The following is a 23,929-nucleotide window of genomic DNA, read 5'->3' as shown; positions in this document are numbered from 1 at the left end:
CCCATTTCCGGACGCTGTCGGGGAGGGAGAGCGAGTGCAGGGAGGCCGGGCGGAGCCTAAAAACAACAAGCCGAACGAACAAGCCAGATTTAGGGGGCTGAGATTAACTGCATTTAACTAATGTTCTCCGCTAACAAGAGTGATGCGGGGACTCGGCGAGTTTCACTTCTGCCGCTCCCCCACGCTGCCCCCTGTGCCCACGGTACAGTCCAAAGAGAGAGCTCCGGGGGGGCGGGACCGGAGGACGGCGGGAACTGCAATTGGTGGCTTTGAAGTCGCAGCGGGCGGGAAGAGCTGCTGAGAAGAGACACTGCTGGCGATGACAGACTGTAAGAGACTCGCGCGCGGCGTGGGATCGGGCCCTTGAATGTGGCGGGAGCCTTGAGAAAGCCACATCCCAGGCCTGTGGGGCGACTTTTCCGCGACTGCCACACGTCCCACGGTACGGGCTTGGCGCTTGGCCTCGGGTCAGAGGTGGGGAACTACGGTTGGGGCTGGGATGAGAGAGGGCAGCGACGCTTGGGCGTGATGTCACATCCGCCCACAGTGGGGCGGGGCCTTACCCGGACGTACGTCAGCTCCGGAGCCGCCGGCAGATGTGTGACGGGCTTCTGTGCCAGCCGGGGCTTGGGCTGAACCTCTGCGGGGAGTTGGGTGTTTTGATTTTTTTTTTTTAATCTGGCTTGGCTTCCGTTTTTTTTTTTTCCGTCCATGCGCCTCTCGTGTTTTTCCTTATGCTCCAGTGGCAGCTCCTCAATGTAAGAGGAGGAGATCTACAGAAAAGTTACCTAAAAGGGTTCTTTTTTGTCCTGCGTTCATTCTTGAGCACATGATATATGCCAAGCACTGTGCCACTAAGAGCCAGAAGTAAAAAGAAATTAGAGAGTCACAAGGAATCAGAAGAGTTTACGCAGGGGTTTACCAGCCTTATTGGTGAGATTGAGTGCTCTTTCTACCACATGTAGAAAGACATTTTGCAAATGAGTCTGTAGAAAGACATTTTGCAAACTTTACCCAGAATTAAGAATCTTCTGAGGCATTCTAAAAGTGCAGGTTCTAAAAAAAAAAAAAAAAAAAGTCAAGCTCTAACGCCCTGCTCAGTGCCCACCCACCTACCAGTTCAAATCGTTGGGGCCCGGGAATCTGCATTTTTACAAGGTTCCCCCGAAATCCAGTGTTTTCGATGGGAGACGTTGGTTTGATATATCACTGTTGGACCCTAATTCTCCCCAGGCTGCTTATCTCCCCAGGCACACTGCTTACAGAGAGTATCTAATATTTCATTCCACATGTATTTATCATTTCCCTAAATGTAGCCATGAATAAGGCAAACATAGTTCTTACCCTATGGCTCAATATTGTAAAACAATACAGTAATCAATAAGAAAGATAATTTTAGATAGTTCTATAAAGACAATAAGCAATGGAAGATAGGGAGATACCTTTAGAATGGGTGGTCAGAACAAGTCTCAGACCAGATCCCATCTAAGCTAAGACCTCAATTACAAGAGCCACACATGTGAATGTGCAAGAAGAACCTTCTAGGCTGGGGGTAACTGCAGGTACAATGGCCCTTCTCTGGAAGGATCCTTTTGTACTAGAGGAACTCAAGGCCAATGTAGCTGGAGCTCAGAAAGCCAGGGAGAGAGTGGAAGGTGATGGGGAGGGAGGCAAGAAGCAAACAGGGCCTTGTAGACCATGGTAAGGATTTTAGTTTTGATATTAGGGGAGGTTGGTCCTGTATCTGAAAAAGAAAATAAATCAGGCTCAATTTTCATGATGTTGATTCTGTTCTCATGTTCTTAATTCAGTTGTTTTTCTCCTTCTACACAACTCCTAATAGTTTGCTTTATTTTTGTTCTAACTGCTGTTTTCAGTTCGTAAAATCTTGTTGACTGTCAGTATCTTTTTTGCAAGTGGGCAATGGTAATAGATTATATGCAATGTTCAACAAACACTCAAATGGTAAAAATAAGTCATAGCCTGGATTCTTGTAGAGGGGTACTTCTCTCTTTGTCCTTGCAAATCTCATAGGCCTGGTGTAAGCAGATGAGATTGACGGACTGACTGACGCCTCTTTTCTTAAACATGGACACCAATGTCTGTATGCTCTTCTTGCAAGATAGGCAGAGAATTTAAATTGAAATTCTGCAGCTATGCTGCTTAATCTTTGTTTAGAAAACACACTTACTTGCTTTTTATGTGCCATATTTTAAAAGGGGCAGGGGGAAGATGCATATTTAGGGTCCCCAAATGAGATCAACTGTCATCCTCAGCCCATAGCTCCCCCGCTGAGAAAAGTAATAAAAGGGCTCAGAAACCCCCTCCCCAGTGCCACAGCTGTGAGATAGCCACTAAGCCATGCCTCTGAAGATCATTGCCTTTGTTGGTTGCTGAGGGAGCCATACCAGATTTGGGGCTCAAGACCTTTTGGACAGTTGAAGAATCTCCTCTTCAGGCACCAGGCAGGAAGAGTGAGGTAGCAGCGGTCTTTTAATTGGTGACACCTTAAAGGAGAAAGAGACTGCAATCCTCTTCACCTCTGTCTCTTACTGTGTCCTCTAGACTAATACATCCCGCTGTTTACTCAGTATCTACTCTTGGCATCCAACAATTAACCTTAAAATGTACATATTCAAAATGGAATTCTTGAGCTTTCTTCTGCCCACACCTCTAGTCTCCCGCAACTCAGGTAATAGCAACTCCGTTCTTCCCGCTGCCTGGTACAAACATTGGTATCACCTCTGATTCCTCTTTCTCTCGTACCCCACATCTAGTCCATCAGGAAATCCTGTGGGCTCACCCTTAAGAGCATATCCAGCATCTGACCCCTTCCCACCACCTCTACTTCGGTCCACCCTCATCTCTTACCTGCCTTGCAGCAGCTTTCTGGCTGGCCTCCTGCTTCCGCCCCTGCCCCAGGGCAGTAGCCAGACTGATCCACCTCTTCTCAAAACCTTCCAGTGGCCAGTTTCTGTCAGAGTAGAAGCCATAATCCTTGCAGTGACCCCCTGGGCCTCCATGTTCTCTGACCTTATTCCCTCCTCTGTGCCTTCTCACTCTCTCTCCACTCTGGCCTCACTGGAGGCGTCCTTCACCCTGTTCCTTGAAAGCCCCAGGGCTTTTGCACTTGCCGTTCCCTCTGCCTAGCAAGTTCTTCCACCAGCTAGCCACATGGCTCACTCTGTCCTCCAAGTGTTGGCTCAAATGTCCCCTTCCCTATGACGCCTGCTTACTCCACCCCCACATAATCCCCTGCTCCATTTTAACTACTGTTAGTTTCCTAGCTCTGTTCCATTCCCTCTGCAGGATTTACCACTTTTAACACATTTTGTGATTTTCCTGTTGCCTCTCTCTCCCCACTAGAATGGATGCTCCATACCACCAGGAACTTTTGTCTTTATGGTTAAAGATGTAACTATCCCCATTGCCCACAGAAGGGCCTGACACACAGGTGCTCGGATTTTTTACATGAATCAGCCCATGAATGAATGATTTACTTATCATTACCATCAAAAGATCAAAATACTCTAGCCAGTCAAGGAGAGAGAACACTAATTTTTAAAACCTCCAAAGCATATTTAAATATACAGCTTAGGGGCGCCTGGTTGGCTTAGTCAGTTAAGCGTCTGCCTTTGGCTCAGGTCATGATCCCAGGGTCCTGGGATCGAGTCCTACATCTGGCTCCCTGCTCAGCGGGGAGCCTGCTTCACCCTCTGCCTGCCTCTCCACCTGCTTGTGCTCGCTCTCTGTCAAATAAATAAAATCTTTAAAAAACATTTTTTTAAATAAAAATAAGTATACAGCTTAAGGAGAAAATAATTAAATCCTCCTGTTGAAACACTCTTTGCAGAGTGCCTGAAAAAAGTTAAACATCTGGGTGTTTGACCTACCAATCAAAATCCTGGCTAAAAATATGCTGAAAAATTCAGTGAAGTTAAACTTTTGTTTTTGGTTAATACTTTGTTGTACTGTTTTTGTTTTTATTAAAGTGCCAAAGAGATGGATGAAACTCTTGCCGAGTTTATCAAGAGGACCATCTTGAAAATCCCAATGACTGAAATGATGACAGTCCTCAAAGCCTGGGATTTTTTGTCTGAAAAGCAACTGCAGACTGTAAACTTCCGGCAGAGAAAGGAATCTCTTGTGCATGACTTGGTTCTGCTCTGTGAGGTAAGTGTTCCAAATGTTGAAACTTAAGCATCATACTACTACCCCTTTGGTTTTTTTCTTTCTTCCCTTTTTGAGTCCAAAAGAGATTTAAGGCAGCTGCTAAGCCATGAAGGAATGTGGGCTATGTATTCCTCATCCGTTAAAAAGGATAAACTAGATCTTTATGTACAACATTGAGAAACACTATGTAATGTGCATACATAAAAATGTATGTTGTAGGGCAGTGGTTCTCAACTAAGACGGTTTTGCCTAGAAATGTCTGGAGATGTTTCTTGTGGTCAGACCTGTGGGAATGCTACTGTCTTGCAGTGGGTAGAGGCCAGAATGTTCCTTAACATCCAAGGACAGCCCTCCACACACAGAATCATCCGACTAAATGTCAGTCATGCCCAGTTGGGAGATCCTGATGTAGAGGAAGTTTAGAAGGATACAGCTGACTTAAGAACAAAACAGGAGTCTGAAAGAGACGAACGAGGAATAGACTGTGAGAGGAGGGTGGGGAGTGCCTGAACCAAGACACTTGGCAGGAGAACATAGACTGGACACAGTTGCTCTAAGCAACCCTAAAATGTGCTATAAATGGAGCAGAACCAAACTGTTCCATGTTCACTAAATATGTGATTTTCTCTTTCAGGAGAAGCGTGCAAGTGTCCATGACGCAGCCCTTTTAGACATCATTTGTGAGTGTCGGTGCTTTGTATTTACACTTCCCAGTCCCGCTTTTTTTTTTTTTTAAGACTTTATTTATTTGAGAGAGTGAGCGAGCGAGAGAGCACGAGCAGGGGGAGGAACAGAGGAAGGAGCAGAGGGAGAGGGAGAAGCAGACTCCCCACTGAGCAGGGAGCCTGACGTGGGACTCGATCCCGGGACCCTGGGATCATGAGCTGAACCGAAGGCAGACGCTTAAGCAACTGAGCCACCCAGGCGCCCCTACAGATCCCAGTCCTGTTTCATCAGAGAGGCCATTTTGTATGTAAGGGCTCAGATTTCTTCAGTCTGGCGGACCTAGTTTCAGTCCCTCCTCTGTCACTTACCAGTCCCATGTCCTTGGCCGAGTCCCATCACCTTGCTAAGCCTAGATTCCTGCTAAGTAAAACAGAGAGACCAGTAGTACCTACTTCATAGGGTGGCTCGGAGGGTTAAATAAGATAATGCTTGGAAAGCTCTTAGCACGGTCACTGGCTACCGGAAGCACATAGTAGGTATTTGTTAGGCTTTGTTTTGTTATTAACAGAATTTGAAAATACATTTACAAGAACTTGTTCTTATTACACTGTAGCTTGTTATCTCCCCTCCACTTCCCTTTCTTGGGGTTTTTCCCTTTGTGCCCTAGTTTTCTTCTCTGTATTTTTTTTTTTTAAGACATCTCTTCTTGTCAGGAGGCAACAGAGTCTAGGGTCTAAGAACACAGGCCCCAAGGCTAGATTTCTTAGGTTCAGTTCATGGCTCTATCATTGTCTCCCTGTGAGTCCTGGGGGGAGGCCGTTGACCTCTCTGTGCCTCAGTATTATCATTTGACAAACCATATCATATTGATGATATCACATAAGGTTATTATGAGGGTGAAATAAGAGTCCTTGTCAAGTTCTTAGAACAAAGCCTGGTATTTACTAATTAATTATTATCAATTTATATTAACTGCTTTCTATGACCTGGTGTGTAACAAAAATCAGCTGTATATTCTACTCCAACTACGAAATAGCTGAATTCATTTACGCATCTGCCTCTGATTAAGTCTGTCTAATTTTCGGTGACTGGGTTATATCTAGACCATAAAAGGTGGATCCACGTAATTCCCATTTCTCACGAGTTTGTTCAAATGTTCATTGAGTACCACTATGTGGCAGCCTGTATGCTAGGTGCTGGTGGCTCAAACAGGTTGATTCATTCTCTCTTAAGAGGTCACAGTCTTATGGAGGAGACAGGTTGCTTAATCACACAAATGCCTTCTTGTGGACTGTAGCAGGTGCCGTGAAGGAGAACACAGAAGGGGTCTGTGAGAGCAGAGTGGGATCTGCCACACTGAGGGTTTAGGGAAGACTTCCTTGAGACGTGAGCTGAGAGCCAAAGGATGAATGACATTAACTAGGCATAGGGGAGAAAGGAGGTTAAGGAGCGGGAGGGCAAAGGGCACAGCACTGGAAGTCTTGGAGCAGGAGGGAGAAAAGGCGGGAAATGGGAGCTCAGTGATGCAGGAGGGGTCAAACCACATGAGACATAGGTAGGCAGATGATACAGACCCTTAGAGTCCACTCGAAGGATTTCAGTCTTTATTCTAAGAATAATGCAAAGCCTTCTGAAGATTATGAGCAAGAAAGAATCAGGTTCTTGTTTTTTCAAAGCTCACAGTGCAGAGACAGAGAGCAGGGAGGATGGGAGAGACCTAAAGGAGCCTGTTGGAGCATCCAAGCCAGAGAGGAATGTAGCCTGGATGAGACGGTAGTGGGAGGGGATGGAGAGAAGTGAGTGAGGCCAGGAAATACAAGGATTAAAGTGGACCTGACTTGCTCCTGGCTTGGTCATGGTGGAGTGAGTGGGAGGAACACACATGGCTTCAGGGTGGTGGTAAGTGCTACAAAGGAAAGCAAAGCAGGGTGGAGGGCAGGTGGGTTTGGGCAGGGGACCGGGATAGGCTGCTCTGCATAGGTGGCCTCTCAGTAGAGACCAGAATGAAGTGCACCACCAGCCAGAAGAGGGCTCCCGCCAAGGGGAACAGCCAGTGCCAAGGCCAGTCGTGGGGAGCACGGCATCCCTGTCTGCTGGGCGAGTGCCACTTTCTGTGGAGTAGACTCACGTGGAAAGAGAAGAAGTAATCAAAGTACGAGTAAATGCCAGATCTCTACTATATCACTAATTCTTCATGATTTAGTTGTCTGGAGAAAATTTAATCCATATAAAAGTTACATTTTGAATAAAAGTGTGTATGACCTAATTTGTAAATTACCGTTATTTTTTCTGGTATCATATTGCATTAAAGGCATTTAAAATATGTATTTATAAGCACATTACTTGGGAGTTCTTGGATATAATAGTAATAAGCTCTTCCTCCCTCTCTCAGATACTCAATTTCATAGACACCAGAAAGTTTGGGATGTTTTTCAGATGAGTAAAGAACCAGGTAATGTTTTCCATTTTTTAAAAAAAATTTTTAGTAATCCCTATACCCACCATGGAGCTCAAACTCACAACCCCGAGATGAAGAGTCACATGCTTTTCCCACTGAGCCAGCCAGGCACCCCAGTGTTCTCCATTTTAAATTGAACATTTATATTTGATATTTTGGAAATTTTGAAATGAATAGCAATATGTTCCTCTTAAATGTCTCTTCTTTCAAATGAGTAATTTCAAAATTACTCTTTTGTGGGGAAAAAAGAGAAATATATTTGGTGCTGCTCTGTATCTCAGGTACCGACTGGTATGATTTGATCGTTGTAGATCTTTGAAATTACACAAAATGCTTACCTTCAGAGTCTTTGCAGATGTATTTCTTGAACATTATACTCCCTTGATTTGCCCTTATTTTCTTTTCACTTTGACAGGTGAAGACATTGATCTTTTTGATATGGAACAATTCAAAAGTTCATTTGTGAAAATTCTTCGGAGAGCATTAAAAAATGTAAGAACAAAACTTATCTGAATTTCCATGAAATTCAATTTCAAGGCATCTGTGCAGGGTTTTTTTATTTGTATGAATTTTAATTAGTAATATTCCATACTATTCTAGGCCAGATCAAAGTCAACTCCTACTTAATTCTGAAAACTTTACTCTCCCCTCACCTGTCAATTCAGAGCCAAATGCTTCTTTCTCAAGAGGAGTGCCAGGCAGTAGAACTCTCCGCAGTGATGGAAATGTTCTAGATCCACGCTGTCTGGTACACTAGCTAGTAACTGCACGTGGCTACAGAGCACTTGAAATGTGCCCAGTGTGGCCAAGGAACTAGAATGTTAATCTTCTGTAACTGTAGTGAATTTTAGTGCAGTAGCCCCGGTGGCAGGCGGCTCCAGGATTGGTCAGCACTGTTCTAGAGCACCCCTAGAGTCTTTAGCTGCCATTCCGCTTTGACAAGTACCACCGAGTATCTTTTTTGTTTTCCTTTTGAGAGAGACAGAGCGAGGGGAGGAGCAGAGGGAGAGAGGGAATCTTAAGCAGGCTCCACACCCAGCACAGAGCCCAATGCAGGGCTCGATCTCACAACCTGAGACATGACGTGAGCTGAGATCAAGAGTCAGCCACTTACCTGACTGAGCCACCCAGGCGCCCCACCACCAAATATCTTATCGTAGGTTCAGACATTCATTTTTTTAGCAGCCTCCCTTACTTCATTCTCTTCCCACCCTGGTCTGCCTTAGTCCTCCTTGCACAGCAAGACGTTCCCAAAATCCTGTCACAGTCACCGTTCTCTGGCTGTCCTCTCCAGAATACTAGTGTTTCCTCTCCTTACGCAAATTCCCTCACCTGGTCTTTCCGTCTCCTCAGCTCACCCCCTGTGACTTCTGCCATACTTCTACCGGAGTGGATTCTCTCGTCTCCTTTCTCACAGTGCCCCTTCTGTGTGAGGTTGGAATCCATTCCCTGCATCCTCGTAAGGCCCCCACTTTGCTGTTCTCTGTTCTATTTCACACTCGTAGTCTCTTCTCTACTGCTTATAAACATGCTCAGGTCTCAGTGGAAGGACATCCACTCCCCATGCTCATCCTCAAGCTCTATCCTTTCTACCACAACAATCTTGGAGGGAAATATTCTTTTCTTGCTCCTGATATGTCCATTAGCTCAATGGTGCTGGCCCCCCTTCACCATCCCCTTCGCCTTTCTCTGGCAGGAGCACTGACTTAGCCTGAATAAGAGCAGCGATGCCCACAGGGCACCTATCCTGCTCTGTTCCTCCAGGGCCAGCTCTGCCCACGCAAGGGAGGCTACCCAGAGTCATTCTGCCAGTGACCATGTGGGCAACTCTGCCTGACTCTGGATTTTTTATCTGGAGGGCCACTTGCCTGCAGATATGAGCCAGTCATCAGTTTCTTAGTAATATGTGTTGGCCTCTGCCTACCACCTCTTTTTCCCTTATTTCTCAGCTGGTCCAGAAGGACAGGAAGGAGGGGTGGTATTTATTGGCCCCCTCAAAAAGCTTTTGAAAAAGACCCTTTGAAAGGGTAATCCATCCTTGCCAGCTTCATGCTTAAGCCTCTTGCATTCAGGCTACTGCTCTCACCTCCATATTGAAACTGAGTTTTGAAAAGCAGTGGTTCTCCTGTGATCCCCAGACTAGCAGCTTCAACATCAGCTGGGAACATATTAGACAAGCAAATACTTGGGCTCCCTCAGATACGGTAGGGGTAGGCCACACCCCTCCAGGTGATGCTAATGCCCAGTCAAGTGTGAGAACCTCCCTGTTCAGGGGCACCAGTAATACCACAAAATCCCACGGCTGGTTCTCTGTCACCAGTAATGCCGATTACAAACACCTGTGTGTGCCAGGCCCTGGGCTAAGCCCTTGCCAGTCACTAACTCACTGTACCCTCCTGGTGATGCAAGGTGGGTCCCACAGTGGTTAACGTCAGAGCCAGCGTCAAAACCCAGGCAGGTGGCTTTGAGCTCGTGCTCTTCACATCCACACAGGCTCTCACGGCTCAGCCTCTGCCGTGTGCGAGACGCACAACATCCATTTCTCGTGCTCAGGAAGGTCATGCTGTCAGAGAATTGGCAGTCTGACCCTCTTGATCCTGAATCTCTGTCTTCCCCTGGTTGTCTTCTGCCCATCCTAAACTGGTCTTCATCGTCTCCATGGCTAACTCCTTTCCTTTCCTTCTGCCCTTCGCTGGAGCGTCCCCCAAAGTTCTGCACCCAGCCCTCCCCCCAGTGAGTTTTGGCTATGGGAACTTACTTTAGCGGGACAGAGGAGGGAGGCAGAGACAGAGTCGTTCACCACTTCCCTTTCGGAAGCGAATGAGTCATCCCAACACCATTTGTTGACTAATTTAGCTTTTTCTACTGGTTTATCATCCTTGGATTCTTCAGATTCGTTCGTGCTTTTAGAGTCTGTATTTTACTCTTGAGCTGTTTCTCTTTGTGCACTTCTGGATCCACTGCCTGCCTCTTGGGCGTTAACTACCTGTACTCCACACTCCACCCAAACTGAGCCATTCTTTGAGTTCTTGAACTTGCCATAGGCTGTTCCCTCTCCTTGGAACATCCTCCACCACCTGGCCTTTGCACAGCTCATTCCTCCCTGTCCTTCTGCCTCCACTTACGAAGTGCTCCCTCCAGGAGTCTCCCTGACCGATCCCCCCCGCCATGGCGGTTCCCCAGTCACTATACTCCTCCCGACCTATAGTCTCCCTGAGAAGAAACCCACCATCCTGCTCCCCTCTGACATGAGCAAGGGCTGAACAGATGCTGCGGATGAATGGATTGGGCACATTCTTTGCAAACTCCTCATTCCTTTAATTGCTGTAGTTTGTAAAATATTTTATTAACCATTAAGGCAAGGCAAACCTGTCCCTACCCCCAGTAACTCTTCTTTACCCCAGTTGCTATTCTTCCTGATGAATCTTAGAATCATTTTATCAGGTTTACAAAACAAAAGGAAATCTTCATCATTTTGAGTGGGGGTCCACTTTAATCTATAAATCAGTTCAAGGGTAATTGTGAGCCAAGAGAAGGTATGTCTCTCCTTTTTGGGTTGTTTTGGGTTTTTTTTTCTCTTTTGTGAATAAGCACTCTTTGGTCCTCTGTTCCTAAGTTGTTATCTTTTATTATATTATTTGAAAAATATTCTTACCATGAAATTATACACTTTTTGGAGATTAAAGGAGAGTCCCATCTGAACTATGGGTATGGCATGTGCACCTGCTTTTCTTTAAACAAAGAGCCTCACTGGCACAGAATCCCGAGCCACCTATCCATAAATGGGGTTATATGGTGTGGACCCTTCTGGAAGCAGCTTTCTTATGAAGCCGAACATGACTGGCTAACTCCTCTTGAGAAACGCTCACAACCATGTTCCCTCCCTGTTCACCCCACACCAGACGCCGAGGGAGAGCTGTTCTCAGCTGCACTTCAGAGCTTGTCTGCGTCTTTCCCCTTCAGTGCCCTCTTTCCCTGTGACAGTCTCTCTTGCCCTTCTCTCCTCCGGGAACTTCTGTTGTTTGAACTCCACGCCTCCTGCCCCAACCGTTCTAGGAGAAGAGTGAAATGCTCCCATATCCTCCTACATCAGTGGCCTCGTATTTCAGTTGTGAGATTTCCTTTTATCACCGCTGTGTTCCAGAAGCTTTTGCCTCCTGAATGAATTTCAGGCAGACTAGTGGGAAAAGCTGGGAGAACAGAGGAGCTTTTTTCATCAGTCACATCTTCCTGCTTGAAAGGCCGGCAGATGCCCACCATCGTGTGTCTTCTCTGTTTCCCCTGCTCTGAGCTGGCCCACATGTGCTCACCCCATTTCTCAATTGACCAAGGACTCCCAGCTCAACTTCACTTTCCTCATAACTAGCAGCTGGATAACCCCACTTTCCCAAAGGCTGATGATGGTGCCACGTAGAGTCTCCGGGACTGAAAAGTGACTTGCCTGCTGCTATAGGACAGGTCTTAACCTTTCTGTGCCAAGGACCCCTTTTGCTGTTAGTGAAACTTACGGGCCACTTCTTAGAAGATTGTTTTTAAATGCTACAATAAAATACATAGAATTATAAGGAAAACCAACTATGTTAGAATACCATTATTAAGGTATTAAAATACTAAGTTGTGCTATATCATGTGCTTCTTTAGTAACACAGTATTTAGTAACACAGTAAATAATCTCACAGTAGGTCTAAAAACAACTAGTTTCAAAGTAGTGATGGGCATAAATGATATTTTTGAGGCAGGTGCAACAATTGTAATGTGTTAAGAAAATATTTGGGATTTCTACACAACAAACTAACAGGTGCTAACAGTCTACCGTGTTTTGTTGCCTACCTTCACAATTGAAGGAGATGCTCAATTTCAGTTAGTTCGTAGACACCTGAATTCTAACCAGGGGCTTCAGGTTAAGAACTTCCTGCCCCTGAACCAATTGGGTAGAGAAGCTGGTATGAGAGGGAGCTGAGAGCCTAACTGGGGAGCGATGGGAGGAGCCTGTGCTACAGGGGATCCGATCCAGAGCCTTTGAGAGTGTGTGTGTGTCTCTGTATGCAAGAAAGAGAAAGAAAGAGAGAGATTAACTGTATATCTTATCAGGTAAAACTATTCAAAATAAAATGTTCTTGGAAAACTTACAGAGAAGGAAAAGACAAACTAAAAAATATGTTTCAATTGTAAAAAGGTAGTACATTTACTCTCCTTTTTATACCCATGTATCATGTAGTATAATAATGATAGTCTGTACTAAATATATGAATATAGTTAAACATGTAGCAATTCTGTGTGTTGTAAGCTTTATTTGATTCCCATGCTAAAATTGTTTTTGATATGTTCAGTAGCTTGTGGGTTGTGGCCAGTTATAACCAGTTTATGGCCAGAGTACCCTGGCTAGCAGGATAGTCCCGGGTTAGCCAAACCACTTAGGACCCTTGGCTGGATCAGTGTCCCAGTTAAGCTTGAACAGTATTTGAGCTATCGTCAGTGAAAAATGCTTTCTCCTGGCTACTGAAGGATGATGTCTATTAAGGTAGTTTCTTGGGAAAATAGTACAGGTCTGCATTTGGGCCCTACCTCTTCAGGTAGCTGAATATCATCTTTACTGGAAGAAAGTGAGACAGAACATCTGAAAGCCACCTAGGCCGAGATTATACTGACTCTGTGAATATCCTTTTCTCTTAGTCTGTTGATTTTTCTTTAACCTTTTTTGGATCATAGACCCTTACGAAAATGTTGATAAGTGACACAGCACCTCTCTCAGGAACGGGTACACTTACACATGTGTGCCCAACTCTGCATCCAATATAGGGAGGACACAGAGCTCTTTAAGCTTCTCCATGAGGCTTTAATTCAGTTATCCTCATTCTGGGCTAGAGAGATTACCTGAATATGTTGACTGCAACCAATTTTCTCCCTCTGGTAAAAATGTGCCCTCCATCTACTGCATTCAATCTCGATTTTACAGGCTTTGCTTTTGTAATGTGACACAAAGAGGCTATTCAGAATCAGACCCTGCCCTCTTCCATTCAAGCCAGCAAAGGTCCACTGAGCGCCTGTTGGGGCCAAATGCTGTGCTGCTCCCTTGGGAAGGTCAGACAGCTCCGCGCACTCCACACGCTCCACACAGTCTGCACCCCAGACTGGGGAGGGTTCCTTGTCTCATACACCGAGGGCATATGGGAAAGCAGCCAGATAAAGTGTGGGCAGAGTCGGAAGAATGGTCTTCTTTGCTAATGCCAGCAGCCACATTGCAGCCTGTTTTTTCTGGAGTAGGATACAAGGGGGAGGAAGCGCAGAGATGCGGGCAAGCCAAGTGCACCTGTCTTGGATGCCTCCTGTCCGGGATCTGACCTCCCAGGGGAAGCTGAATCAAGGAGGAGCTGAGAATCTTGGAACAGGGGCGCCTGGGTGGCTCAGTCGTTAAGCTTCTGCCTTCGGCTCACGTCATGATCCCAGGGTCCTGGGATTGAGCCCCGCATCGGGCTCCCTGCTCAGCAGGGAGTCTGCTTCTCCCTCTCCCACTCCCCCTGCTTGTGTTCCCTCTCTCGCTGTGTCTCTCTGTCAAATAAATAAATAAAATCTTAAAAAAAAAAATCTAGGAACAGCCTATTAAATTCCACACCAACTGGCAATTACATTTAGAAGTTGAGAAAGATCTGTGTTTTATCCATGAAATGGAAATGAAATAGAATTTTCTATATTCTTGCCACATAATTTTACTTTAGAGTAATTGTTAGCATCTGAGCTAAATGCCTATGAGCATTAGGATTAATATATTTGAATCCATTACTACATAGAAATTTTACTATTAAACTTTATAGTGCATACTAGGTCTGTGCTCGATGCTGAAAATGCCTCATTATTTAACAGGTATGTCATTTGTTAGGCTGCCTTATTTCATAAATTCTTACATGTCAGGGAACAGTTTTTTAGAGACAAGCCCAGAAATTGTTGAAAAATTGTGGTACCTTGCTTGTAGGATTTAAAATCTGTTTTCCTTCCAAAAGAATTTGCAAGGCATAAATGTATCTTTCCAAAGCAACCACAAAATCTTTTCCCCAAGATCCCCCAAACACTGTAATGAAAAGTAGAAAAGACTGCTGGATCTCAGCCCGTGTGCAAGGTTAGTGACATCTTTCACCCTTAAAGAGCACTTGCTGGTGCCACAGATTTGTTTTTAATATGACTTTTTTTTTTTTTTTAAGTACTCTCTACATGCAATGTGGAGCTCGAACTCCCGACCCTAAGATCAAGAGTAACGTGCTCTATAGACTGAGCCAGCCGGGTGCCCTAGTGCCACAGATTTTAATTAGGAAATTTAACTCTTTTTTTTCTTTTTTTAAGGTGACGGTCAGCTTCAGAGATGCTGAGGAGAATTCAGTATGGATTCGAATTGCCTGGGGAACACAGTATAGAAAGCCAAACCAGTACAAACCTGTTTATGTGGTGTATTACTCCCAGACTCCCTACGTCTTCACTTCCTCCTGCCAGCTGAAGAGCAATATACCCCTTCTGGGTCAGGTAGGGTACCAATTACTATAAGCTATATTTTTATTACTCTTAATCTTAGAGGTCTGCATAGGGTTAAACTGCTCAATAAGCATTTTATATAAAATGCCACATGTATCCTTGATTTCCTAAAATAAGGAGCAGAAAGTGTTCTACAAGTGGAAGCATGGCACAAGCATTGGTTTGGAGCTCTCTGTTAATTGTCCTTTCATCTAGAAGTAATGTGTGCTTAATGCAAAAATTCAGCCAATATTATAGATATTATAAATATTGGGCGATAAACACGGTAATCCTAATAGTCTTGCTAATTTTCACTTCCAGGCACTGACAGTTGCTAGCAATCACCATAAGATTGTGAAAATGGACCTCAGAAGCCGGTATCTGGACTCTCTGAAGGCTATTGTTTTTAAACAGTATAATCGGGTGAGCCCATCAGTGACTCTCTTTCAAGTTACATCTCCGTTTTCTCCTTCACACTTGACTTAGTAGTGTCTGAGCAGGTAGGAGAGTCCACCTCGAACAGAAGGAGGTCATTTCAGATATTACTGAAGTGGAGAAAGCTTTCAGTTAGTTAACATGAAAGGAAACCGCAGTGCCTCAGTATCCTCTTGTTGCAATTGCAATTTGTTTTATACTGTTCAGTAGTCATTAGAGTTTATGTTACAGATCCCAGTTTCCAAATCAGCTATTCCAATTAGAATTTATTTTAGCTCTAGAGTAACTTGACACTGTCTTTGGAAGCTAATTATTCTATTATGCAAGAGAGAAGTAGAATTCATTTTTGTCCCATTAGTCAAGCAGGTGATACAGGGGTTAGAAGGAAAGGAGAAAGCATTGTTTTATTATTAAGTCCCACAATTTATTTGTTAAAATTATTTGAATGCATTGTTTCCTTTAATGATAAGAAGGGATCTGGCCTTACTCACAAACTCAGGGTTATTTTTTCCTCTGCATGGCAACAAGTGTGCTCATATGTTCAGACTCCTGAGGTGGACTGTTAATGCTCTGTGTATATCTTCGAGCCCTTAGATACATTATACTTACATATTTTCAGCTGTTCTAAGTAGAAAGAAGTGATGGCTCCCTACAAGTCACTCTTTAAGGAAAAAAATCTAACGTTGTTAGTTAGATTAGTTAGTTAGAGGCCCTCTTATCCACCACCTTCCACCTGTCCTGCTATGACAACTGCATCCCTAGGATATTCACACTGTCAAACACTTAATTATAAAAACATCGCCTGCAAAGGGAAAAAGGATTGATTGAGAGATTCACTTCAGTAGGAAAGTAATTTTTCCAAAAGGAGCGTCAGCGAGTATTTTACAGTGAAGACATAGCTCTAAAGCTGAAGTATCACGTTGCAGACCCTGCCTGGGATTCCTCTAGCTTTTGCACTCACCAGCTGTGCTTCATCCAGATCCATTTTTATGCTAACAAAGTACAGAGCTCCTCATTCAAAACAGACATGTTGCTGGCCCAGCAGTCTCTGCCAGTCTCCTGCTCTGGGGGAAATGCTTAACTCAGCCTGGATGTGGCCTCAAATCTCTTTTTGTTGAAAAAAATAAATAAATAAAGATGTGATACACTGTTATGTACTAAAACCATTTACTATTTATATTTCAAGATGTTAAAATTAGAAGATTCACTTTTTTTCTTTCCTTTTTTTTTTTTTTTTAAGAACTTTGAAACCCACAACACCACTGTACCTCTGCAGGAAAGAACCCTGGAGCTGGATATACACAGTATGTGTGTTTTAAAATAAAACCAAACTTTGGAAGCACATCATTCCTTTTTAGATTTCTGTCACTCAGTAAAACATTTAATCCCTAGGAGCCGGATTCAGAACTATCTACTGATTTCAGAAAAATTGAAAAGTAACTTTCTCTTGAAAAGAGAAACTAAGGGGCACCTGGGTGGCTCAGACAATTAAGCATCTGCCTTCGGCCAATGTCATGATGTCAGGGTCCTGGGATCGAGCCCCACATCAGGCTCCCTGCTCAGCGGGGAGCCTGCTTCTCCCTCTTCCTTTGCCGGCTCCCACTCATGCTCGCTCTTTCACTGTCTCTCTCTAAAATAAAATCTTTAAAAAAAAAATTTTTTTTAAGGGAAACTGAGCTACCATAGGTTCCTTTTATAATTTGCTAGAACATCAAATAATAACACTTAAAAACAAAAATTAACTAATAGTCAAGCATTTCTTTGTGCCAAGCACCACACTCAGATGCTTATAGGTGTCACTTCCTTCATCTTCATAGTAGTCCCCTGAACAATCCCTATTCATCAGGCAGCTGGGTTTCAGAAGGGTTTAGTAACTCGCTAAGCAAAGTTACACAGCAAGGAATCGCCAAAGCCAGGCATGAAATCCACATCTGTCCAGTCTGGAGCCCTGGCTCAGAGTGCATGCTGGATAAACTGCTTCTTGAATAATCAGAGTTGTGACTATGTTGCTACTCGCAGATAGCAGGAGTCTCTCCGTGGAAACCCAGGAGAGTAAGAAACTACTATGGTGGACCACAAAGTTGAGAAGAGTGGTGGGGTACAATCTAGATTTCTAGAAATGAACAGTTTCCTATCTCGGCAGTGATTTGGCAATCCAATGAAATGGTACAGCAATTATGAACAAACATTTTTATGACTTTCCAATGGCATAAGAACTGCCATTGATTTCACATTAAGTAAAGAAAGCAGAATACAAAATTGTGTATATTTTATAATTCCAGTTTAAAAAACACAGATCTTTCTATTCATTAAGAAAAAGGCAAGACAGGGGCGCCTGGTTGACTCAGGTCATAATCCCAGGGTCCTGGGATCGAGCCCCGCATGGGGCTCCCTGGTCAGCGGGAAGCCTGCTTCTCCCCCTCCCACTCCCCCTGCTTGTGTTCCCTCTCTCGCTGTGTCTCTCTCTGTCAAATAAATAGATTTTAAAAAAAAAGAAATATATTAAAATGTTAACAGTGCTTTCTCTGCCTTGGTAGAATTATGGGGGATTTTTATTTTATTTACCAGCCTGCACTTTGCAACTTTCCTATAACAAGGAATAATTGCAATCAAGAGAAGAAACAGTAAACATAATTTTTAAATTTTCAAGCAAGTTGAAAGGTTAGGAATGAAAGGAAGATACTTTATGGATGAAGTATATTTCTAATATCTGTTTTCTTTTGAAATCTTCCATATATAGTGGATTCGCGGATCATTCATGAAAACAGAATAGAAAAAGAGAGAGTCCAGAGAGTGACTCAAGAAACTTTTGGAGACTATCCTCAACCAAGACTAGAATTCGCACAATATAAGGTGGGACATTGCTATAAACATGAATTACAAGGTATCCATACATTTTTAAAAGAACAGAAACTTTAAGGGCGCCTGGGTGGCTCAGTCGTTGGGCATCTGCCTTTGGCTCAGGTCATGATCCCGGGGTCCTGGGATCGAGCCCCATGTTGGGCTCCCTGCTCCGCGGGAAGCCTGCTTCTCCCTCTCCCACTCCCCCTGCTTGTGTTCCCTCTCTCACTGTATCTCTCTCTGTCGAATAAATAAATTTTAAAAAATAATAAATAAATAAAAGAACAGAAACTTTAAGTGGAAAACAGTTACAAGAAACTTTCTTTTCCTTTATCACTTTTTTCTTTTTTTAATTCCTTTTCTAATTATTGAATAGAGTTGACACACGATGTTAACAGCAGTTTTGGACGTACAGCAATTCTATACATGACTCAGTGCTCACCACCATAAGCATAGTCAGTATCACTTTGATTTTGTATGATGAATTTATGAGTTAGAATAGACTTCTTTATCATATTTATTAAGTGCCTCTGTTAGCAAAGGAGACTTAGAAATTATGACTTTGCCTTTTTATTTCCTCTTACATATTAATTTAGTTATGCAGAACTGGCCTCGATCTGTATTTTTGAGGGCAGAAAATTGTAAGCTATACCTTTCTAGCCCATCCACACCTGGAGCAACACTTACATGTAGTCCGTGGTCATAAATACTCGTTGAATAAAAGAGTGAATGAATAAGTAAGTCATGACATAGCCCAGTTGGCAGCACAGGAGAAAAACTAGTAGCTTTGTTAATACTGCAAACCTAGCTCATTCCAGAAGCATGCCACTGCCCATCAGGAAGGCCAGCTTGGGGGCAAGCCCACTGCCCCCATTAGAAGAATTCAAGGTTATGATTGCCCTGATCTAATACTTGCGCTCATACTCCTAACACCCTCCTCCCCTCTATTAAAATCCTTTCTGCTTAGCACCCCATGCAGCCACGGGCAATGCTTTAAATCTGCCATTGATCTGATCACTCAGGCCCAACACCTGTTTTCTTTGATTTGTTTTTTTTAGTGGGAAAAGCTGATTAATATCTTTCACTTTGGGCTCCCTACATGGCAGTTTTAACCCAGTTCCTTTGAACACCCCATACTCTTAAGACACTGGTTCCCGAATGTGGTCTCTGGACCCACCATATCAGCATCAATTCAGAATGGAATGCCCCTACTGTGGTCCTACTGGATCAGGGACTCTAGAGGTGGGGCCCAACCACCTGTTCTTACAAGCCTTCTGCTGATTCTGCCCACTAAAGAGAACCACTGATCGGGAATAAGTAAGACTCCACAAATCTCCCTGTATATACAGTTTAGAATATGTTAAGTCAAGGTACACATTGCTTCATACCTTCTATTAATTTTCCCTACCTTTTCTATTTTGAAAAATGTCAAACCTTCAGAACACTTGCAAGGATATTACAATGAACACCCATTTCCCCTTTGCTTCAATTCACTAATTGTTAACACATTGTCACATTTACTTTCTTTTTGTTGATTTATTCTGAACCATTTGAGGCAGTCACAGACATTACTCACCCTCTAAATATTTCAGCATACTGTCTCTTAATTTTAAGAGTCACTTTAAGTTAAAAAAAAAATTGAAATTAGAATCTAAGACTCAGGTACCTATTGAAGCAGCAGTACTTGGATATTTGATGATATTAAAGGATTGGTAGATTGTTACTAATTTTTTTAGGTGTGGTAAGGTTATGGGGGTGAAGTTTTTAAAAAAGAGTCCTTCTTAGGTCGTTTTTAGATACATATTGAAATATTCACAGTTGGAATAGTATGGTGTCTTGGATTTACTTCAGAATAATGCGGTGACAGTGGTCAGCAAGGAACAGGGAGGTGGGGTCATTGATGAAACAAGACTAACCGTGAATTGATAATATTTTCAGCTGGGGGATGTGCACACGGGCACTCATTATACTGTGCTCCTTACTTTTGTGTATTTTTGAAATCTTCCATAATAAGGTAAAAAGAAATCGTGATAGTGACTTAAAAAACATGACATGTTTACATCAAAAGGACCAATTACAACAGATAGTGCTAATTTGCCATTAAGAATGCGATGTGATGAGCACTGGGTGTTAGGCGCAACTGATAAATTGTTGAACAGTACATCTGAAACTAAGTATGTACTATATTTGGCTAATTTAATTTAATTTAAGAAAGGAATGCAAACCGGGGCAGGGGGCCTGGGTGGCTCAGTCGGTTAGGCATCTGTCTTTGACTCAGGGTCCTGTGATAAGCCCCACGTGCACCTGGTGTGCGTCAGGCTCCCTGCTCAGCAGGAAGTCTGCTTCTCCCTCGCCCTTTACCCCTCCCCCCATTCATGTTTGCGCACTCTCTCTCAAATAAATGAATAAAATCTTTTTTTTTTTTTAAGGGAATGCAAACTAAATGCCCAGGTAAAGGTCACCAGAAGGTTGAACTCACCTCCCAGGTCCCTGTGTGTCAGACACCAAGGTGTTTTGTGTGTGATATCATTTGACACACTGGTTGCCCTCTACATTTGTAGTTAGCAAATTAAATGGCTCACACCCCCCTTAATCCCTGTATTTCTTGATGACAAGAATTAATGAAATGGAAACCTGATCTCATTATAGTTTACCATTCCAGCTGATTTATTTAGTAATTATTTGTAAATGTATTTGTTGACAGCTTGAAACGAAATTCAAAAGTGACTTCAATGGAGACATCTTGGCAGAGAGAAAAGAGCCCCTCCGGTGCCTAATAAAGTTCTCCAGCCCGCATCTCCTGGAAGCATTGAAAGCCTTAGCACCAGCTGGTAAGTAGTCAGCTTATCTTACAGCGGGAAGAATTAACAACACACTACATTCAGGTAGTATGTATCCTCTCTTTTTACTGGCTAATCACCTCTGAGCTTTCTCCTGGTTCGGGTCCGCTATCCCCTCATGCCCTATTTTGCATGTTCTGTTTCTGCACCTCATGGGGATCCATGATCCACCTCGAATCTCAGCCATTGTTTAACTGACTCATTTTCTTTTCTTTTCTTTTCATTTCAGGTATTGCAGATGCACCACTTTCTCCATTGCTTACTTGCATACCCAATAAGGGAATGAATTATTTTAAAATTAGAGATAAATAAGATGTATATGGTTTTGGAAGCACAGCATCTCTTTGATTATTGCCTATGCATTTCATTCAACAGCTAGCCAGATAGCTTCTGTTTATGAACTTGTGTTTTAGAAATTAATTCTTGATATTGACAGTTCAGAAACATTCAATAAAATTGTTGGGACTGATTCTTTCCTCCTCCACTGTGTACCCCTCTCCCCCATATCCTGCAAAGCATAGCAATTGTGGGCCTTTAAAAAGTGACATGTCCTTTTTCTCACTCATTTCCTCCATCCTGGAGAGATCAGGTTCTAATTGCTTGTTTCCAAGGATTTTGCCTGAAGCCTTGGATCCTGGAAAGAAGCAGCGGGAAACTATCCTCAACTCAAAACTTTCTAGGAAAATCATAAAATTGGTCCATTCGAAGGGTAGAGTTGTGTCCATGATGTGATTGTGGGAGGTAGCATATCAGATGATTCAGTAATATAATAGTTTCGTTGTAAATATGATACTTTTCATAATCTGTTTTATCATACATGCAGACTCACCATACTATACTGATTTGTGAATAAAGATTGAAAAACTGGTATATCAATTACTTTTGATGGAAATTTTTCAGTGATCATCACTAAACAGCATGTACTTTCTTAATAACATTTCAAAATGTAGTCCCTATTTTGTTCCACACAGGATTTGGGATATAAAAACGTATATTACAATGATGATGAAATGAAAAGGTGAGGCACTCTGGGCAAATAGGAAAGCAAACAAAAAGCAAGAAGGACAGAATAAAGCCAGAGATAAAACAGCCATGTAACAACAGACAGGTGCCTCCAGCTGCTAGAAGGTTGAACAATTAGAATGAAGTCAGCCAGTGGTCAAAGCAGAGATGAAGACACCAATTTGTGAATGAAGATATTTAAAAACTGGTACATTGGTTACTTTTGATGAAAATCAAAAACAGGCTTAATATACAGATATGTAAATACCATCAGAGAAGCAGGGCTGAACAGTGCTTTATAATGTAATGGTAATGTCTACAGATTACAGAAACGTGAAATATATGTTTTTAGATATAATTAGCAAATGGCATAGACACTTCCATTATCTCACAGCGAGGCCCTGAGTCTGCAGGGGCTCAATAATGCTAATTTCCTTGAAGACATAGACGTGGTATCGAGCATCTGTCCCTCTGTGCGCGCATGTGGTAGGCACTTTTGCTCGGTGCCTGAATGCCTCTGTTAGGTCTGCACAGAGGCCCTGCAGGTCCCCAGATGGATTCTAACAGGCTCACAGCCCTCCTGGGTGCTTGGCAGTGATGTGCAATCGGAGCCTGAGCAAGGAAGACACTAATCATATTATCCAGCCTATAGTGGAATCACTTGAGGCTGTACCCTACGGCCCTCCCAGACAGAGGCACCTACTTAAGGAAATGAGAGTACATGGAACTCTTTATCTCTTTTGTACTTGATGTTCAGTCGGCCCTCAGTTCTTCTTTAAGAGGAATTATTCTTTAAATAGGTATAATTTGGTGTATTCCATGGAGGAGGTGAGTTCAGTTTCTTCCTATGTCGCTGTCTTGCACTGGAACTTCTATTACGTACTTGATGATCCAGAGACGTACTGCATTCAGATGCCGTCTTGGCAACAGATGGATCAATAAGTGCAGACCCAAGGACCTCTACAGCCAAAGGAATTTATTGTACATTAGGTAGGGTCTCCAAAAATGATTAGCTAACATTTATGGAGTACGTACTATGTCAGTGCTAAGTATTTTATGTGCATTATCGTATTTTCACAATCCTGTAACACAGGCAGCATTACTAGTCTATTTCTACTCCAGTGAATACCGAAGCCACGCTAGTAGGTGGCTGAGCCCACATTGACCCCAGGCAGTCAGATTCCAGAGCCTGTATTCTTAGACACCATGCCAAAAGAAACAATAGCCTGTAGATGCTATCCCCCACACACATAGTTGTAGGGTTTGTTTGTTTGTCCCACAGTACTTTTAAAATCAGAATTAGCTTCTGTGATGGGCAGAATAATGCCCCTTACTCAAAGATGTCCACATCCTAACCCCTGGAATCTGTAAATACATTACCTTACAAGGCCAAGGGGCTTTGCATAGGGGAGATTATCCTGGACTACCTGAATGGAGCCACTGTAATCACAATGATCTTCAAAAGTGGAACAGGGGGAAAAAAAAGTGGAACAGGAATAGGAGAGAGCGGAGGGAGAAGAAGTCCGTAATGGGATGAAGACTCAACTCACCATTACTGACTTTGAGAAACTGGAAAAGGCAAGTAAGCAAGATTCTTCTGTAGAGCCTCCAGAAGAAATGCAGCCCTGCCCACGCTTTTATCTTAGCCTAGTACTTGGGTCAGACCTCTGACACAATCTGTATTGTTTTAAGCCAAGATTGTGGTAACTTGTAACTGCAGCAAAAGAAAACTAGTACAGCTGCTGATATATAAGTTGGAAGTTTTCACATAAAAACCTTGAAAAATAAATCTAACGGTACCAAAGATGAGTAGCAGCTGCCCCCCTTTAAACAAAGGATAGATTTTCCATTTCACTACAATCCTCACTTCTCCCTTTTGTCTACACCTGGCCTCTGCTCATTTACTTGGTCTAGCTAGTCCTTCTAACTACTTAGGTTTTGGAACCCTGCCCTGAGTCATACTCTCCCCTAAATAGTAATCGGATTTCAGCAGTTAAGAGACAGGCAAAAACAA

At 43.2% G+C, this 23,929-nt stretch overlaps 1 protein-coding gene across 3 annotated transcripts; it reads left to right on the top strand.

Moving 5' to 3' along the window:
• The first annotated feature begins 81 nt into the window (after positions 1–81).
• CENPN (centromere protein N) lies at positions 82–21,774 on the top strand. Of its 3 annotated transcripts, none has more exons than XM_027617184.1 (11): positions 82–329; positions 3,993–4,173; positions 4,808–4,853; positions 7,232–7,291; positions 7,713–7,789; positions 14,633–14,809; positions 15,119–15,220; positions 16,473–16,536; positions 17,973–18,085; positions 20,778–20,904; positions 21,143–21,774. In XM_027617184.1, the coding sequence occupies exons 2-11, from the start codon at positions 4,003–4,005 to the stop codon at positions 21,223–21,225; spliced, it is 1,020 nt and encodes a 339-aa protein (XP_027472985.1). In that variant the 5' UTR covers positions 82–329; positions 3,993–4,002; the 3' UTR covers positions 21,226–21,774. The 3 variants fall into 3 exon arrangements, with proteins under 3 accessions (XP_027472985.1, XP_027472984.1, XP_027472986.1); XM_027617183.1 differs by having other exon boundaries at positions 82–442; XM_027617185.1 differs by lacking the exon at positions 7,232–7,291 and having other exon boundaries at positions 82–442.
• Positions 21,775–23,929: the final 2,155 nt, after the last annotated feature.

The sequence above is a fragment of the Zalophus californianus genome, chromosome 17, assembly GCF_009762305.2.
Source record: "Zalophus californianus isolate mZalCal1 chromosome 17, mZalCal1.pri.v2, whole genome shotgun sequence".
NCBI classification, from domain to species: Eukaryota; Metazoa; Chordata; class Mammalia; order Carnivora; family Otariidae; genus Zalophus; species Zalophus californianus.
This window is presented reverse-complemented; position numbering and strand designations above follow the sequence as displayed.